The 21,042-nt window shown below is 26.8% G+C and overlaps 5 protein-coding genes across 5 annotated transcripts; all 5 read left to right on the top strand.

The window, feature by feature from the left end:
• Positions 1-1,046: 1,046 nt before the first annotated feature.
• On the top strand, positions 1,047-3,654 carry DICPUDRAFT_155868 (uncharacterized protein; the record flags this gene model as incomplete). The annotated part of the gene is made up of 2 exons (XM_003291232.1): positions 1,047-1,388; positions 1,474-3,654. The coding sequence occupies 2 exons, from the start codon at positions 1,047-1,049 to the stop codon at positions 3,652-3,654; spliced, it is 2,523 nt and encodes an 840-aa protein (XP_003291280.1).
• A 672-nt stretch (positions 3,655-4,326) lies between these two features.
• DICPUDRAFT_155867 (uncharacterized protein) lies at positions 4,327-14,649 on the top strand (the record flags this gene model as incomplete). The annotated part of the gene is made up of 4 exons (XM_003291231.1): positions 4,327-5,689; positions 5,759-5,967; positions 6,040-6,467; positions 6,540-14,649. The coding sequence occupies 4 exons, from the start codon at positions 4,327-4,329 to the stop codon at positions 14,647-14,649; spliced, it is 10,110 nt and encodes a 3,369-aa protein (XP_003291279.1).
• Positions 14,650-15,046: 397 nt separating this feature from the next.
• DICPUDRAFT_38709 (uncharacterized protein) lies at positions 15,047-15,529 on the top strand (the record flags this gene model as incomplete). Its single annotated transcript, XM_003291230.1, has 3 exons — positions 15,047-15,158; positions 15,237-15,392; positions 15,459-15,529. 3 exons carry the CDS (start codon positions 15,047-15,049, stop codon positions 15,527-15,529), a joined length of 339 nt encoding a protein of 112 aa, XP_003291278.1.
• A 1,554-nt stretch (positions 15,530-17,083) lies between these two features.
• On the top strand, positions 17,084-18,388 carry DICPUDRAFT_81954 (uncharacterized protein; the record flags this gene model as incomplete). Its single annotated transcript, XM_003291229.1, has 1 exon — positions 17,084-18,388. One exon carries the CDS (start codon positions 17,084-17,086, stop codon positions 18,386-18,388), a length of 1,305 nt encoding a protein of 434 aa, XP_003291277.1.
• A 216-nt stretch (positions 18,389-18,604) lies between these two features.
• On the top strand, positions 18,605-19,768 carry DICPUDRAFT_89318 (uncharacterized protein; the record flags this gene model as incomplete). The annotated part of the gene is made up of 4 exons (XM_003291228.1): positions 18,605-18,727; positions 18,826-19,167; positions 19,278-19,513; positions 19,609-19,768. The coding sequence occupies 4 exons, from the start codon at positions 18,605-18,607 to the stop codon at positions 19,766-19,768; spliced, it is 861 nt and encodes a 286-aa protein (XP_003291276.1).
• Between the last annotated feature and the right edge of the window lie 1,274 nt (positions 19,769-21,042).

Below are 21,042 nucleotides of genomic sequence, written 5' to 3'. Positions count from 1 at the left end.
AATAATAGATACACACAAAACCACACACCCATTAATAACACACACATCGACCTACCTTTTAATAATAAAATTAATTAATCCTAATTAATCCAATTGTAATTGTTAATTTTATAATAATAATTTTGATTGATTTGTTTATTATAAAACTTTAAACTTATATCTTTTAATTTTGAATTTGTGTAAATATATTAAATAAAATGTGTGTTGAAAGTGATGGTGATAATTAATTAAAAATATAAATTATTAATTGATAGGTTTCTATTTTTTTATAAATATTTTTATTATTTATTTTACTATTTTAATATTTTATTATATTATTGTATTATTATATTTTACAATTGTTTCTTTCTAAAGAAGGATTTAAGGTTTATTAAAAAAAAATTAAATAAAAATATTAAGATAAAAAAAAAAAAATAAAAAAAAAATAAAATAAAATAAAATAGAAAAAAAAATTACAACGCGATTGTTATCATTATTTGAAAAATTTAATTTGTTGATCAAAATTTTTTTTTTTTTTTTTTTTTTTTTTTTCCTTTTTTTTAAAAAAAAAAAAACAACATGCCCCAAAAAAAATTGTTATCAAACAAACCTTTTGGTTGTAAATATAAAAATAAAATATATAAAAATATATAAAAATATTTAAAAAAAAAAAAAAATTAAAAAGGTAAATAAAAATTTTAATATTATCTTTGGGTTGCACACAACCAGTGTATTCCCCCAACACACCAGGTGGTCATGATTATCCATGGTACTGGAAAAGGGCATTGTATGTGCCTATTAGTTGGTGCCTAAGATACCCCATAAACACTTAGTGTAATCCTTTTCTTATGTTGCATGGGCATCCATATTAATTTGCAATAGCAACTGAATTTTAAATTTATTTCACACTTTACAAAAATATAAAAAATTAATTTAAAAAAAAAAAAAAAAAAAAAATTTTTAAAAAAAATCATTTTTTTTTTTTTTTAAAATAATTATATTTTTTTTATTGTTGCTGCTATTAATATTATTTTATTTTATTGTTGTTATAATTATTTATTTCAAAAATGGAATTTTTAGAAGAAAAGTTTGAAAAAGAAATTAATAATAAAAGCAATAATGAATATTTAAATGAAATTATTAAATTAATTTCGGGTGCAGTCAGTAATGAAGATAAAAATAGCAACATTGTGCAATTAAAAGAATTCAGTGAAAAGAGGGAGTCTGAAGAATTTTTTAAAAAGTTATTTGAAATGATAACTTTGGAAAATGGGGAATTAAATGAAACATACAACGAGATATCATGGGAATTGGTCCACTCATTAGTGCAATCTTTAAATCATTATTCAAGTGATTGGGACATTAAAAACCACACAAATATAAATTCAACATGTAGAAATATCCTAAATGTAAGTATTTTTTAAAATTTAAAATATCATATATTTGTTTTTTTTTTTTTTTAAAAATATTAATGTTTTTTTTATTATTTAATAGATCATTGATTGGATATCAAGTAATTCAAGTGCCAGAGAATTTTTATTAATTATTCAAGAATTCGATGGTTCATCATTTATAACATTAACGACATTCACAAAAATATCAATGATCATATTCACAAAGAATGCATTAAAAAGAATTCCAACAGAGAAGAGATTCAACTTTTTAAAATCAATTTTACCACCCTTTTTAAGACTTTTAATTGAAGATAAAAAAGAAGTTGATGAAAACAATAGCACCCCACATGAACATCGCCAAGGTGAGTTTGGTGAAGATGATCAAGATGAAGAGGAAGATGATCAAGATGAAGAGGAAGATGATAGTGATGATGATGATGGTGATGATGCTGAATCATCAAAGAGCAACAATCATAATAAAATAAAAAAGAAAAAAAAATCAATTAAAATTTTAGGTCCAGATTTAGAACAAGAATTACAACAACAAAATACTGAAAACGATTTAAAGTGGCAGTATCCTTTGTCATGTATCTTAGATTTCGTCTATACATTCTCGTTGGATCTTAAGGCTCAAGATGTTTCAAATGATGATCCAAACTCTGGAATTACAACACCAAGAGCCATAAACAGAGAGAGCAAACAAGAGAAACCAAACACTCCAATTGCCCAACAACAGCATTTATTCCTCAATTTCCTCGTTACAATCCTCTCTTTAGAATCAACTTTAAATCCACCCCAATCACTTCTTTGCAACGGTGTTCCATTACTAGGTGTTATTGGTGAATGTCTCTCATTGATAGGTGCATCAACAACTTATATTTTAGGTACTGACCAAAGATTCAGATTAAAAAATAGAGAAATTGAACTAGAGGATATGTATTTAGATGAGGGTTTGGATGAAGATGATTTCCAAAATGACATTGACTTAAATTTAAATGACCCAAACATTTCAAAAAAAAACAAAAAAAAAAACAGCAAAAACAATGGTAATGACGATGAAGAACAATTTAATGATTCAGATTTTTATTCAAGTGATGAAGAGGATAGTGACAGCGAAAACAACAACGATGATGATGAAAAGGGTATTGAAATTGATGAGGAAGATGAATACAGTTCAATTGAAAAGCTATTTGACTTGGATTTGCCATATGCTGGTATTGGTCATTTACTTTATTTACTTGTATTAAAACCAACAGAGCAATATAGATTACCATCACTTCAATCACCACAATCAATTTTAATGGACAATCTACCATATTTAATCAATTTACTACAACATAAATCATACAAGATCGGTTTTAAAACTATTCAAATCATTTCATTCCTTCAAAAGAGAATTAAAGAGGGTACTATCAAAGTTCACGAAGAGTTTTTAAAGAATCCATATATTGAAGATTCCATTCAAGACCTCTTATCAAAGGCATTATCATCAAATAAAGGTGAAATTGATCACAAGCAAATCCAGGAAGCTTTTTCACAAGATAAGGAAAAGAAGCATAGAAATCGTTGGATCAATGATCAAACCACATCATCTATTGAAAAACCATATCATTTCTTACAGTTAATAGAATGCATTATCAATTTCCTTGTCAAATGTCCAGTGCAACAAATGCGTAGCTTTAGCTACAAAGTATTGGTATTGTTAATGAACACTCTAACACCCTCCACTAGATTCTATCTATTAGCCAATCTCATTAGCACCTGTATCTTCCCATCATTCACTGGTCTTTTAATCCATGTATTCAAAGAAGAAATCAACAAGGCTTGGTTATCAACTGATGTCGACTCTCGTGTATATTTCGTATCACCCAAAATATTAGAGGTTGTAACTATACCAATCCAGACAGGTGGCAATCTAATGGAAAGAATGGATTCAATTATGAATGGTTTGAACATGTACAGATATCTATTGTTAAGAGATAAAGATTCAAACCATACCGGCATATGGAGTAAAAGTAAAATTCAAGGTTCTCGTGAATCCTGTTTTTACCCATTAAGAAGAGATCTCTTGGAAGTCCAATCTCAATTCAAAGCCTCCGCTGAAGGTGATGAAAAGGCAATGGAAAAAGTTTTAAAAGGTGTTTCTAAAATGGGTGTAAAAGATTTATCAAAAGACGAAATTAAAAATGCTTGTACTTTGGTCACTTTTCATATTGATATGGCAATCGATGTTATAAATAGAATTTTAGAACTTCAAGATGAACTATTAAATAAAGAATAAAATCATTATCATAAAAATACCAAAATAGTTATTTTTTTTTTTTTTTTTTTCATTGCACAAATCTGTTTTTTCTTTAAAAATAATTTTTTCCTTTTTTTGTATCTTTTATTAAAAAAAATAAAAAATTTAAAAAAAAAAAAAAAAAAAAAAAAACGAACAATACGTGTTCATTTCTGATAACTTTATAACCTCTTTGGTCTGGTTACAATAAAAAAATCGAATATTGCCATCATGAAAAATAAAAAAAAAAAAAAAAAAAAAAATTTTAAATTTTTTTAATTTTTTTTTTAAATTATTCAAAAAAATTAATAAAATATTCCCTCACACACCAATTTTTTATTTAATTATTTTTTTATATTTATTTATTTCAAATTATATGTTGTAGAGTTTTATCATTAAAGTTATTTATTTGTTTTCAGTAATATTACACTTTACTAATATAATAATATAATTGTTTATATAATATCTTTTTTTTTTATATTTTTTTTTCCGATATTTTGTGTTTTTTAAATTAAAATTTATATATATATAATATATAAAAAAAAAAAAAAAGTTAAATTTGTTTTTATAGAATAAATAATAAATAATAATAATTGTTTAAAGAAATATCCTAAACATTAAAATTAAAAAAAAAATAAAATAAAATAAAATAAAAATAGATTATTTTAAACAATGTTTAGGAAATTTAAAGATTTGGTTGTAGGTAATTCGGAAGAAACACCTCAACAACACCACTCACCATCACCAACTATACCTCAATATCAAAGTAATATAGCAGTATCACCACAAAGTATATCATCACCATCATCATCTAGTTCATTATCCTCTATATCATCACCCCCAAGTAGAAATTATTCAGCAAATGAAGATTTACACAATCATCATCAACAACAACAACAACACCAACAACAGCAGTCACAATATAGCCAACAACAAAACAATATTTTACCATTTTTAATAAATACAAATCATGAATCAAAAAATGTATGGTTAATAATGAAGGATAGCGAGGTTGAACAAGTAAAGAGTACAGCAAACATTCAAAAATTAAAATCATTATGGCAAGATTTTTTATCAAGTAAATCAGATAAAGATAAAGTAATGAAACTAAATAAATTATTACCAAATTTCATTAGCCTATATGAAGACAAGAAAATAGATATAAAGAATAATATGATCGAGGTTTTTGGTAACAATTCAAGAGCATTCTCATTTGCAGTATCAAGACGTCTTGTTAAAGATATAAATGAAATCTATAAGCAATCGCAACAATCCAAAGAGAACGCAGCCAAAGAGATTTATAAGTTTTTTTCGACATGCTCAGGCCAAATATCAGGGTTTGAGTTATTATATAGTGTAGAGATATTATCAGAATCACCAACAAGTTGTGATGCAATGTCAGAAGCATCTGTTCCATCAATGTTGGTTCGTTGTTTACAATCACTTTTTTTAGTTCCATATCCAACATTAGAGCAGACCAAAGGTGTTATTGAAGATAAACTAATTAGAACCCTTTGTTTTCTCTCAAAACAAAAGTCAGCAATTGAAGAGCTTCAAAAGACTGATACTTTATCAATATTGTTCTCTTTAATGACCAATGACTGTCAATCAACTCACAGACCGTTAAGGGCAAAGATTGGTTCATTTGGTCATGAATTTTCAGATCTCCACCCACCAACTATTACTTATATAAACTCTAAAAAAGTAATTGGAAATATGATTAACGATTTAAATAATTACTTTATGTTCACTCCAGAGACCTACATCAGCATTTGTAAGATCATAGTTAAAATACTGGCAGAATCATCTAAAAAATCAACTATACTTTTGGATGAGTTTTTACGTAACGAAGGCTATTCATTCTTGGTTCAATCTTTATTCCGTTTAGAATCTTCAAAAGACAAACCTCATCTTTTCGATTACCTTTTAGATTCAATTTCTCATTTAATATATGTTGGTTATGGAAATATAAATATACCTGATCATTCACCAGTACCATATCAATCATCAATTCAAAACTTAAAAGAAATTTCAAGTAACTATTAAAATATATAAATATTTAATTAATACATAATAATATATACTAATTTTATTTTTATTATAGATCAGAATTATATTGCAAAGAATGGTAATGCATTTAAAGTTTTGGAACAATATTTTTTAAAATCATCATATGAAGAAAACAGAGTAAAAATTTTAGATAAAATTTTATCAATTTATTCATCAAATCCAGTCAATTTTATATTACTCCAGCATACAAATACATTAACTAAATTAATTCAAGATTATGAATCATTAAGCAATGATTTAAAGGTAATTAAAAAAAGAAAAACCAAAAAAAAAAAAAAAAAAAAAACATATCACTAATACTTTAATTTATTCTAGTATCACATTATGAAAATTGTTTGTTTTGTTGTTACAGTTTTAAATTGTGTACCATTCCAAGAGTTAAGTACATTTAGTTTATTAGTTAGCGAAAACCCATCAAAATACACCTTGGATATGATTTATCAATTAATAACGACATTGGTAAATTTCGAATTTAGATACAAACATATTTTTAGAGAAACCGGTTTATTAGATATTCTCGTAAAGGTGATCGACATCACTTCACAGGACATTATTAGATACAATCATAAAAAGACATTGGAGTCAGATCAACAAAATATCAAAAAAAATAGCGAAGAAGAGGTTGATTTAAAAGATCAAGAGTTGAATTCAATTATCAAGATTGATTCTTTCCAAATTCTTTTAGACAGTTTATATATTTTAATTGCTGAACATCCTGATAACATCAGTTTGATTAGAAGTTTGTAAGTAGAAAAAAATTAAAATTAAATTCCGCCAAACATACAACGCTAATAATTTATTCATTATTCTTTTAGTTCAATATTTAATGTTTTATTACAGTTTTTACCATATTCATTAGTTAGAAGCAAATCATTACAAATATTACAACAATTAATAAAATATGATCCCGAACCAACCCAAAAAGAATTTGATGGTCTAATCAAAGTATTAACAAGTGTAAATAACTCAAATTATCCAATGAAAACAGATATTTTAAACTCAATTAGAAAATTATTTTCAATTTCAAAGCATGCCCGTGATTCATTTAGAGAGCATGGTGGTTTTGTTTCAATTATTTCAGTAATAAGTGGTCTAGAATCAATTTTTACTACCAAAACCGAAGGAGAGTCTAGAAATTGGGATATGGAGAAGCTAGAGTTAATCGAAGCAATCTGTCGTTGTACTACTAGTGCATTATGCGGTAATTCTGAAAATAGAGAAATTTTTGAACAACAAATTGGTTATCGTACATTTTCATTTTGCTTGGTTAATACTGGTGTATTTAAGACTGAGTTTAGTAGATCTGTTGTCGATTTTATTTTTGATATGGTCACAGAAAACCTTAAAGGAAGTGATCACCCATCGACCCAAATGGTCATCAATAATGTAGAATCATTCAATGTAATTTTAGATATTATTCCACATATCACCAATCCCGATTTTATCTTACAAATAATAAGTCGTATTAATAGAATGGCAGAATATGGTCGTTTTAATCAAGAGGCTCTTTCTAAACTTTCAATTCCAGATTGGATTCTTCAAAAATTCCCATCAAATCTTTCAAATGCCAAAGATCCACTCCAACCAGTTCTTTTATCCCTAATTCAAACAGTTGGTGCAAATTGTTTATCTGGTTCTGAATTAAGACAGTTTGTTAAACTACTCCAACCAGAGCAATCTCCAGAAGTTCTCTTAAAAATTTTATCATCCATGGCCAAATCATCTCCAATGCCACCATATTTTGAGTTTAATCTTTCAAAGGTACCATTTGGTTATATTAGAACACCAATCCCAGATCGTGCTTGGCCCCCAACCAATGGTTACACAATTATGTTTTGGCTCTATATAGAGAAATTTGGTACTGGTGTACCAGGCCAACAACCAATTGATTTGGTTCATATATACAGCGAAGATAAAAAATCATCACTATACATCTACTTGAAAAATGGTTTCATCAATGTAAATATTATAAATAGTTCAAAGTATGTTATAGAAATACCTGCTTTTAAATTTGAAGAGTCAAAATGGTATCATATAGGTATAGTACACGCTAGAAGATTGTTAGGTGGTACAGATTTCAAATTGTTTGTTGATGGTTTTCTCAAGTATACAGCTACTAAAGCTCAATATCCAGCTCAAATCTCATCCGGCAGTCAGTTGCTTTGTGATGTTGGTGTCGCTAATCAAAATCGTTTTGAAGTTGATCAAATTTGGCGTATTGGTCCATTTTATGTTTTAGATGAATCCCTAGGTTCAAAACATATCAATACAATTTATTTCTTGGGTCCAAATTATGCATCAAACTTTAAAGGTCGTTTTTCACCATATCAAACTTATGAAATTATTAACTCTGCCAATTTAACAGCAATCAAAGATTTAGACTATGGTGATGCATTAGGTCCATTAAATCTAGCCAAAATATCAATGCAAATTGACGAAAATCGTATTATGGTTGGTCTTTGTGCAAGTAATAAACATGTTCGTACCAATAATAGCTCGAAGGTTATCTACAATGAAATTTATAATAATATCATCAACGATTTATCTCAACCAGGTACCCCTAATCTCTATAATTCCAGTATTAGTGGTTTGGTTGGAAATTCTCATCAATTATCAAATGCATCCCAAATGATGCTAAAGAAAGAGCTTGAAGGTAGAACCGAAATTATAAATCAAGCTGATTTAACTACCAAACAAAGGGCTATACTTTCTGGAAGTGTTGAAGCTTTCAGAAGAAACAAAGTCGCAGATTCAATTAAAAAGATTGGTGGTATGCCAATTGCATTGCTTTTATTAGAGAAAGCCAATACACCAGAAACACTATACGATTCATTAGGTTTACTAGTTGGTTTAGTTCAATATCACCCAACTAATACTCATGAAATGTCTCAAATTAATGGTTATGAACTTTTATCATGGGTATTGAAGAAAAAAGCAGAAATGGGTCTTTTTAATGACCAAATAGTAGAGCTTCTCTTTGACTTAATTGGTATGAATGGTAACACCTTACATTCGGCTAGAAATCCTCAAGAAGGTACCGTTGCAAATTGGAATGCTTGTAAATATGTTATGATGAATTGGGAAATTTGGAAACTTTGTTCCTCAGAGTTAGAAAAATATGTTATCAATGGTTATAATGGTTTGATTGCAAACAATATTCAAAAACGTTTCAACATCGATAATCTTAGAAAACTTAATATCATTCAAGAGATTTTTGATATTTTATCAGGCGGTATTGCAGATCAACAACTTAACGAAACAGTTGCCTCTAGTGTTATTGGTGTACTTTATAATATTCTTTCACATGGTGGGTTAATTGAAGATGATATAAGACAAATCTCAGCATTCTTAATATCACATCTTCACCAAGGTCTTATTAGTGCTAAAAGAAAATCATCATATCGTGGTAAATTGGCCACAATGGAATTTTCGTCTAGCTTTTCAAATCAAATGGTTAATCATGTATTCTATACATTCTTAAAGGTTGTTGCAAATTGTCAAGATCCATCTGTTATTTTCAAGAGAGTATCATCATACTGGTGTTTCTTTTTCATTGACGAAAACTTACCCCCACTTACTGTTTCATTAGCATTACGTGTAACTTGTATGTTCTTTTTATTCAAATATGACTATTGTTCATCATTCATTAAGAAATCTGGTTTCAAAATCTTTGAAAAGATATTACCATCATTCTCTGGATATCAAGAAATTTATTTATGTCTTTTACACTTATTATTGGGTAGCGACCCAAAACAATTGGTAGATTTGGATTTAGGTGGTCCTTTAGTTTTCCACGAACTACTCCGTATTTTTACACCCAACGAAAAGAACTTGTATTGTATCGAAGCTGCTCAATTAATTTTATCAATCATTAAACGTTCTTATGAAGAAAATTATCAATATTGCGAACAACAGTTACAACAACAATTGCAACAACAAAATCAACAAAATGAAACTGATGAATTATTATCAACTTTAATCTCTGCCTCATCTTTAAACCAAAACAATGGTAATACTTCACCATTAGCAACATCACAAACTATCTCACCTTCCCTCTCATCAAGCTCTTCAGGTGTACAACAAACCCAGACCCAAACCCAAAACCAACCACAACATGGTTTTGTCAATAAAGTTGGCAATTTATGGAATAAATTCGAAGAAAAAACTTTAGAATTTGCTGTTGCAACTGGTGCTCTTGAAGATATTCCTGATGCAGTTGTTCAAGGTAAAAAAAAGAGAGCAAGCTTACAACTATCACAACAACAGCAACAACAATTACAACAACAACAACAACAGCAACAACAACAAAATTTACAACAATCATCCCAACCCACATCATATCAACAACAATCACAAGATCCATCTATTAGTAACGTTATTAATAATTATTCAGAGGGTTTACCAGAATTAAAATTATCACAATATGCTTCACCAGAAGTTTCATCAAATCTTCAATATACAATGTTAACTTATTTCATATATTTATTCCATGAAAATGTTCATTTCCAACAAGAATGTTATACTCAAGCAATTGTTGAAGAGTTAATTTCAATTTTATTCCCAAATGGCAAATTGAACCTCCCAGCCTTATCTGCGAACCAATCAAGCACAAGTGGTGGTATTAAAGATAGAGTATTGGATTTAGTCGTTAAATTCCTTTGTCAAATTGTGTTATCTGCAATGAGAAAAACATCAAAGGCAATTTCTATTATTGAAATGGTTTTAGAAAGTACTCCAACCAATATCAGTGACGATGAATTTATCCTTTATCACAGTAGAATTCTTATTGACTTAATGTATGTTGTTGAAACAAATATTACCAAGACCGAATTTTTCGATAACGAACGTGTCCATTCTAATCTAATCAAATTATGTTCAATGTTGGTTGATAATGTTAACTTGGACCAATTGGTAAAGAATAATAAGACCATTATTTCAAAACGTGTATTTTTATTCATTGTAAAGATTTTAGAGAAATTAGAAGCTGATAGAGTTGGTCTCAAAACTGTTCAACCAATCTACCGTAGTTTAAACCGTATCATCCTATTCCTTGCCAACAATACAAGCGACACTGATTTACAATTTGTTACCAACCACATCATCAATCATCAAAGAATTATTTTTAGCGAAAATAACTTAGATAACGAATTTGTATTTGCTCTTTGCTACTCTTTGTATAAACATATTACCTCCGACCAACATGAATCGGTCGAATGTGCAAATAAACTTTGGAGACTATTATTAACATTAAAATCATCATCATACATTGAATATGTAGCATCCGTTCTTCAACTTAAAGTTCAAAGTTCAACCAATCCTCGTCAAACAGAATTAATTGATTTAAAACCAGGTTTTGAAATTTTAGCATCAAGGGATATTAGCGATTTTAAAAATTGGATGGATGAAAATATTACAACAATTGCACAAGTATTTGAAGAGGCACCAAAGAAAGCTCACTTAAATACTCAAAACAATGAAAAAAGACAAGCTGTTGAACATACCTTAACCCAATTCAAAGTCCGTAGATCTGAACGTATAACAAAGAAACTAAAACAAGAAAAGAAAGATCAACTGAACTCTGAAGAAAAACATAGACACATCTCAAAGAAAGCTCAATTCTTTGTTAAAACAGAAGGCGAACGTAGAAAGAAGATTAGACAATTAGAGAATGATAAACAAAAATTCAATGCTATTCAATGGGAAAATATGAGAGCTCAAATTACCAGAGAACGTGCCGTATGGGGTCCACCAGAACCACACTCACTCGATAAATGGAAGTTAGATTCAACTGAAGGTCCATACCGTATGAGAAAGAAGATGGAAAAGAATTATAATTTCTATAAAAACTATCCATATGTTCCACAATCATTTGATGAACATAATAGCTCACTCTTACCAATTCCATGTAGTGCCGATAGTGAACGTTATATGAATATTGTTGGTACCGAAGAAGCAAATCTATTAGAACCATCATATTGGAAATTTGATTTATTATCAACCAATCAAGTTATTACCTCATCAACTGGTATTGTTTCTCAAACTAACCAACAAGGCAAACCTCAACAACCACAACAAGAAACTATTTCAATTTCACAATCCTCATCATTATCATCACAACAATTAATTAACAATAGTGGTACCCAAACAACAACAACAACCAATACAACACTCAACGTACCAAATAAATCGACACCAGATTCACCATTAAGCAAATCATCATCAGTTGAATTCACACCACCAACCTCACCAATTCAATCATCAGATGACTACCTTAAATCTCCAAAGATTTCATCATCATTAGATTCTAAAGATGAACTCACAAATAGCGAACTATTTAATGATACCTCATCAATTATTTCAGAACTTAGTATAAATAGTGAAGTTCAACCATCATCACAACCACAACAAAGGGCTCAAACACCACAACAACAAAATCCACAAACTGGTCAACCACAACAAAACGAAATTGATGAAGAATCATCAACCTCAACCACCAGCGAAGATGAAACCCAAGCATTTATCAGATTATTGGACCCATATGATCAAAGCTATCTCAAAGATGCAATGAGAAAAGACCCAAGATTAAATGGCATTATGTATAATTGTGGTAGCGTCGATGGTATGGATAAGATTGAAGGTATTTTAATTTTCTGCCCAGTTTATATGTATATTTTCGATGGATATCAAAAGGAATCGACCGGTGAAATTAGCGAAGTTGAAGAAAAAATAAATTCAGAATGGTTACCAGAAGGCTCAGCTTTACCTCAAAAGAAAAAGATTATTCATTACTTTTTGAAATGGGCTTATGAAGATATTAGAGATATTCTCAAGAGAAGATACCTATTACGTCAAGTAGCTTTAGAAATATTTTCAACTGATGGTAGAAATAATTTAATTGTATATAAAGACGAACCAACTCGTGATGAAGTTTATCATACTTTAGTAAACTATGTATCAACTCATAATACTATCGGTGGTGATGCTCAAGGTATTACTGGTGCCCAAACCGGTGATGACATGGATGATCGTGGTATGAAAGATAGATTCACATCAATTTGGAGAAAATCACCATTAACATTAAAATGGCAACAAGGTCAAATTTCAAATTTCCAATATCTTATGCATTTAAATACTTTGGCTGGTAGATCTTATAATGATCTCACTCAATATCCAGTATTCCCTTGGGTATTATGTGACTACGAAAGTGAAGAACTTGATATTGACGATCCAAAAGTTTATCGTGACCTTTCAAAACCAATGGGTGCACTTCAAGAAAGTAGAGCTCAGAAATTCAGAGAGAGATTTGAAAATTGGGATGATCAAGAACCAAATGAACATGGTCATAAAGTGCCAAAATTCCACTATGGTACCCATTATTCCTCTGCCGCTATTGTATTATACTATTTAATTCGTTTAGAACCATTTACTCAACACTTCCTTAAATTACAAGGTGGTAGATGGGATCAAGCCGATCGTTTATTCAGCTCAATAACTGAAGCCTGGTCATCATCATCTCAAGGTAGTACTGGTGTAGTAATGGAGCTTATTCCCGAATTTTATTACCTCCCAGAATTCCTTCAAAACACAAATAAATTTAATTTTGGTACCAAACAAGGCGGTGAAGCAATTGACGACGTATTCTTACCACCATGGGCAAAAGGATCGCCAACCGAATTCATCAAATTACATAGAAAAGCATTAGAAAGTGACTATGTTTCCGAACATCTTCATGAATGGATCGATTTAATCTTTGGTTACAAACAACAAGGTAAAGGAGCTGAAGATTCTTTAAATGTATTTTATTATCTCACTTATGAAGGTGCTGTAAATATTGATGCTATCACTGATCCTGTCGAAAAAGCTGCTACAATTGCTCAAATTAATAACTTTGGTCAAACTCCAAAACAATTGTTTGATAAACCACATCCAAAACGTAACTCGGCATTAATTCCTCTTCCATTTTATGCTAAACCATTAGTTGGTAACTTTATCAAAGATATTGGCGAGCCAGTAGGTCAAATTCGTTTGATTAATGATCGTGCCACTTGTGTTGGTTTCAATAAGGTTCTTTTACCACCAAATCATTCAAAATATATATTATGGGGTCTCCCAGATGGTTCAATTCGTTACAATACTGGTGATAAGATTAAAGTTTTAGAAGACCATCATGATGGACCACCAACATGTCTAACTACCACCGAAGATGGTCGTATTTGTGTAAGTGGTGGCTCAGATAGTTTAATTTGTGTATTCAATCTAAAGAGATTCTCTCTCGCTAAGCGTCTCAATGGTCACACTGGTCCAATTACCTGCGTTGCTGCCTCTCGTCCATACTCTGTAATTGTTAGTGGCTCAGATGATCGTACTTGTATCATTTGGGATTTAAATAGACTTTGCTATGTACGTAGCTTAGTTGGTCATGATGGTCCAATCTCATGTATCTCTATCAATGACCAAACTGGTGATATCTTGGTATGCTCAGGTACAACAATCAACATTTACACTATCAATGGTGAACTTTGCATTAGTCACAAAACCTCACAAATCACAAATGACCAAATTACTACATGTATTTGGTCAAAAGGTCAAGAATGGCTTGGTGAAAATGTATTTTTAACTGGTCATCGTGATGGTAAACTTAAGATTTGGGCTATGGAAACCAGATTACAACCAGACCCAGCAACTAATAAATTAAAATTCAAAAATGTTATCATTCTTCGTGCAACATTCCATAATAGTCAAGTTCATAATACAGCTATCACCTCAATCTTTTTAACCAATGATCAACAAAAATTCTACTTAGGTGATATTGTAGGTAAAGTTTCACTTTGGATGGAGGAATCAAACCAATCAAAACAAAGAAATTGGAATGATATAACTATTAATCCAATTAGAGGTATATTATCGGATAAATCAAATAAATAAAAATATAAATAAAAATTAAAATTAAAACAAAAGAAAAAATTAAAAAACTATATAACTTTGGGTATTTCACTTATTTAATTTAAATAATAAAATTTTTGTCGGGGGCTATATATTTTGAAAATTATTAAAAATTTTCCCAATGGATCTAAAAACAAAACCCAAAATCAGGCTTTCATACCCTAAACAAAAAAAAAATTAAAAAATTAAAAAAAAAAAAAGAAAAGTCTTTCGACAACTATTTATAAACGGCAAACGGAAACCATAATTTTTTATTTATTTTATTTTATTTTTTTCTGTTTTTTTAATTTTTTAAATTTTTTATTTTACTATTTTTTTTTTTTTTTATTTTTTTAATATTAAAATTAAAATTTCTTGCCTATATTTATTTATATAAAAAATGAACAAATTATTTATTTTTGTCTTCTTAGCTTTAATTGCTACTGCTTTTGCTGTTAATAATGTTAAAATCCAACCAGAACAACCAAAAAATGAAGGATTTTTACCATTATGTATGTATAAAAATTTATAATTTAGCAATATATAAATAGGAATTTATAATAAATCTAATATTTATATATCTCTTAAAGGTATGATCTGCAGTTATGTTGTAGATAAAGTCGATGATTACTTACAAGCTCACACTAACACCACCCAAATCGTTTCTATGGTTGAACATGATTGTCAAGAACTTCAAAAATCAGACTGGATTAACAAATGTGATAATATTGTTTCTGAATATTTAGGTAGGTTAAGAATAGAGCACATTGTTGATGTTTATTATTAATTAAACTAACACTATTTTTTTTTAGGCGAAATCATTACCCTCTTAGAAGAAAAGAAATCAGCCGAAATTGTTTGCAAAGTTATTACTCTTTGCTAAATTGTTTAATAATAAATACTTTTCTTTTTTAATAAATAAAAGTTTAATAGATCTTAAAAATAATTAACAAATAAAAAAAATTATAATTGTTTTTAGTTTTATAAAATATATCTTTTTTTTATTTTATCTTTATTCTATGCTATTAAGCAAAGAAAACAATATCTCTTACAGAAATGGTACCTAAACCCCATAATGGCTGTAAAAAAATAATAGAAAGATCTTGACGAAGGAAACAATATGATAATATATATATTGGTTTACTTGTATTTATTATATTTGAATTTTAAAAGAGCAAATTGCACTCAGTTAAAATTACACCACCAATTAAAGTGACCCTAATAAATTGATTAGTTTTCTAATTTATCTGTATATTTTAATGATATATTAAAATGATACATACCTAGTTTAAACACCACAATATTTTTAATACTATTTAATTGTAATCGAAATTCGTTTGTAGTAAAAGGTTGAAGGGAGAAGCTTAATAAGGAAAAATATTAAAATTAATAGTCAGAATATATTATTATCCTTTATAAATCTATATATAGTTTTCTTTAAATAAATACAACTATCATGATATAAAATGATTAATTTTATTGAAAATAAATTATGAAAATATTAATGCATTGATAGTTTCCCCCATCATAATGAATGTAAATATATTGTAAAAAAATACAAATTTTTTTTTTTTTTTTAAATTTTTTTTTTTTGGGGGGTAAGTGCGTCGGTGTGGGTGTGGGGTGTTTAATGTTAGAGAGCGAATTGGTGTATTGGTGTATTGTGTTGTTATTGTTGTGGTAAATGTGTGAAATAAAAGTAGTAGTCATATAATAAATTCAGAAATAAAAAAAATAGTGAAAAAAATACTCATATATCTTATATTTTCTCTGTCCATTTTATGTAATCTAAAGGGTACCCGTGTGATTTTTTTTTTAATGGGTGGTATATTTTTAATTTTCTTTTTCCATTATTATCAAATTCTATTTTTTTCATATCATCACTACCTTTTTTTTTTAAAAGAAAAATAATTTTTTTTATTTAAAATATATTTAAAAAATTACTCATTTTAATGTTATAGTTAACAATGAGAGTGCATATAAATTCCCAAATCATTTTTTTTAGCTCTATTTGTTGTGGGTATAGTTGTAAATTATTATTCACTAATTATATTTTTTTATTTTTTTTTTTATTTATAAAATCGTTATTTATATTTATATTTATATTAATATTTTTTTTTTTTTTTTTTTAATGCATTTATTAAATAGGGGGATGTAAAATATTAAATAATACACTATTAAAAAATCGATTATAATTTATCATATTAAATATTATATAATTTCTTTTTTTTCATTTTAATAAAAATAATATAAATTATATTTGTTCTATTTATTTAAAAATTAATTAATTTTTTTAAATTAATTAATAATTTAATTTTTTTTTATTGTTTATAAATTGTAATAAATATTATTTAGAATAAAAGAAACGAATAGCAAAAACAATTCCAGATAATAATTATTTATTAAAAAAAAAAACTATATTTATTAATTTTATAAAATGAAATTAATAATATTTTTTTTGTTTTTTATACTATTAAATTTTATTTATATAGATAGTATTGGTGATGATTGGAGGTTCTCATCTCCAATGTCATTCGAATCGGTAGTATCCCCGGTTCCAAAAAATAGAATATTGCAATGGGTGGACACCTCTACAATTATAAATATGACCAATCCAGTTGATCAGAAATATGTTTCGCAAATCGTTGGTATAAATATTCCTACAAATACATCATATCTTAACAATGCAGAATTGATAAACTTTTTTTCAAATAAGAGTTCAGCAACATTTTTAGGTCAATTTAACTGCAAAACCAATATGCCAACTTGTATCGAATATAAATTTAGTGAAACAATGAATGACTTTTGTATGATAGTTGCATCAGTCGATGGGTTTGATAGGGTTACTTTACATGGTATGGATACAACAGCAGGTTATGCAAATCAAATCGGACCAGTAATAAAACCAATTCATTGGATAGATGTTAAGAACGGTTCATTCTCATCAACCAATCCAGAGTGTGGAAAAATATTTAAGACAGAAAGACCAGAATATACAACATTGGGTTGTTTCGATAAAATTTGTGACAATCCAAACTTTGCAATTTTAAAACCAAATGTAACTATCGATTATTTGAAGATCTGTTTCGAATCATTCTCTGATTCGGAATATTTTTTTTACTCGTTCTCTAAATGCGTAAATATTGGTTCTGAAATTACTCGTCCACCTCTTTCCATTGCCTTTTCAGTATCTGGTGTTGCTTTCCTCGATAAAGACTACGATGGTATTTACAATCCACATATCGATTCACCTTTGCCAGGTGTCAATGTATTCTTAACAACATCAGGTGGTCAACCAGTTAGAACTAAATATGGTTTCATGGCTCCAACTAAAACTAACGAAAAAGGCTTCTATATATTCTCTAACATTGCTAGAGGTGCCTATCGTGTTAAATTCAAGTTTGAACCACAATACTCACCAACTACAAAAGAAAAGTCAGATTACGATGATTATTCAACTTCTAAAATTAGTGCAACCTTTAGTACAGATGTATTCATTGTTTCAAATACAGCTGCGGGTGTAAGAATGACTACCGACAGTGATGATGAATCCATTACAACCGATAGAGTTTTACCAGGTATCAATGGTGGTGTTATTTCTTCTGACTCGGAAGAAATGACAATCACACTTAGCAGTAGTGATAGTATCGATGGCAGTAGTTCTGAAAATAATGGAGCAAGTAGTGGTGAAAATGGAGATTTTATTAATAGAAAAAAGAAAAGTATATTAATCGAAAAATAAAAAAAAATATATAAAAAAAATAATAAAAATAAATAACAAAAAAAAAAAGGATAAATAAATAAATAATATAATATAATATTAATAAATAAATTATTATTTTAAAATAAAAAAAAAATTAAAAAAAAAACTATTTAAATTTTTTTTTAAAAACTATTATTTTTTTTTTTATAAAAACTATTATTTTTTTTTTTTCGTAAAGATCTATATACAACAAAAATGTCATTTAAATTTAATTTTCATATTGATGATAAAGAAGATATAAAAGAAGATAAAGATATATCAGAATTTGATATAGAATCTAAAATTGATGAATTACCATCAAAATATTTAGAGTTTAATGTAATAATTATATTCCTACAAAAAAAATTATTTATTTATTTTTAATTAAATTTTTAATTTTAAAATTTTTTTTATCTTTTTTATTTTTTATAATTTAGGTTAATAATAAAGATATAATTTTAAAATTAGAAAATGAAAACGTTAATTTTAATCAAAATAAAAGTTTAAAGAAATTAATTAAACCATTTAAAAATAATGAAAATAGTGGTGATAATAATAATGATAATAATTATGAAAATTTATTAAATAAAACAGATTTAATTCCAGGTGTATACGAAGGTGGTTTCAAATTATGGGAATGTGCAATTGATGTTATTAATTATTTAATTGAAGATAATATAGATTTAAAAAATAAAAAAGTTTTAGAAATAGGATGTGGACATGGTTTGCCAGGTATATTTTGTTTACTTCATGGTAGCGTGGTAACATTTCAAGATTATGTAGGTATTAATATTCTAAATATCGAGATAGATGATCGATATTTCCACTAATTAACAAAAGAATATTAATTAAATACTAATAAACAATTTTTTTTTTTTGTTAAAAATAGAATCAAGAGGTTATATTTAATTTAACTCAACCAAATTTAATAATTAACAATAGTAATAATGACAATAACAATAAAGAAAATAGTAAATTTATATCGGGCGATTGGAAGTTTGTTGATGAATTATTAAATAATGAAAAATTCGATCTTATTTTAACCTCAGATACATTATATAATATTGGATCTTTTAAAAAACTTCATAATCTAATTTCAAATCATTTAGAGACAAATGGAAAATGGTAACTATTACAAAAAAACATATTATAAATACAATAAAAGAATAATAAAAACTAATTGTTAACAATAACATTATATTTATTTTAAATTATTTTAGTTATTTAGCAAGTAAAACATATTATTTTGGAGTTGGTGGTGGAATTAGAAAATTTGAAGAACTAGCAAACGTTTTAAATATTTTATCAATTAAAACAGTAAGGGATATTAAAGATGGTTTTTCAAATGTTAGAGAAGTTGTTGAAATTACAAAAAAATAATAATTTAATAAATATATAAATTATTATAGTTTTATAATCAAAATTTTATTTTTATTAAATTTTTTATTTTTTATTTATTTTTTTAAAAATAATGGTATATATTATTTTAAATCACACCATTCTTTTAATTAATAATAATTTAAAATAATGTAATTTTAAATCTTCAATCTTTTAATTTAAACTTAACCAATTTAATTTTTTTCATTTTTTTTTTTTTTTTTTTTTTGCTTCCTTTCATTTTAATTTTTTTTATCATCATAAAAAATGAGAAAAAAAGAAAAAGGAAAAAAAGTTGATTGCTAAAAATAGATATTAAATTAATATAATATTAAACAAAACCTTTTTTTTTTTTGAAAGTTTAAACTTTTTAAAAAAAAAAAAAAAAAACTTATAGATATACATACTTATAAGACGGGTTTAAACCTTTTGTTTTTTATGTTTATAATTTTAAAATAAAAAAATAAAATTAATAAAATAAAATCTAAAAAAAAAACACTAAAAATAGAACATTTTGAAAAATTAAAATATTCTAAAATGTAAATAAAAAAAAATATATATTATGACATAATTTAGATTTATTGTTAATGTCCTAAAAATAAAACATTTGTTAAAATTTTTTGAATCCAATAAAGTTATAAAATAAAATAAAACATTTTTTTAAATACTATGATGAATATTGTCATTTTAATCTCAATGGTTCCATAAATGGTGTTCCTATTGAACCCAAATTTGAAAGAATCTTTATTATTTAATACTGTTATTTGAAATATTTTAAAAAATAACCTCTTCCCAAAAAATTAAATGCAATCATATAAAATTAAGTGACATTTTAATTAAAAAAATAAATAAAAAATAAATAAAAAAAGTTATAATTTCATACACAACGACTACTATATAAATTGAATAAGAATGTTGTAAAATAAACTTAAGTAACGATTGGATAATAAGTGTGTATATTGTTTTTTTATAATAAAAAAATTTTATAACTCTTATAATTTTTATTATGATTTTCATTATTATTAATGTTGTTAGAGTGTTAATAATTATGTTTGTATTTTAAATTCTGGTAGTGGTAGTGGTAGTGGTAGTGTGTGAATATTTTTGAATATAAAATTTTAAATAAAAAAAAATAGCTTTAATCTTATACATTTATATAATTATTTATTTAAAAAAAAAATAAAAAATAAAAAGAAATTGTTTTATTTTATTTTATTTATTTATTTATTTATTTAATATTTATTTTTTATTTTATTTTTTTTAAAAAAAGTGATATA

The sequence above is a fragment of the Dictyostelium purpureum genome, assembly GCF_000190715.1.
Source record: "Dictyostelium purpureum unplaced genomic scaffold DICPUscaffold_267, whole genome shotgun sequence".
Classification (NCBI taxonomy): domain Eukaryota; phylum Evosea; class Eumycetozoa; order Dictyosteliales; family Dictyosteliaceae; genus Dictyostelium; species Dictyostelium purpureum.
This window is presented reverse-complemented; position numbering and strand designations above follow the sequence as displayed.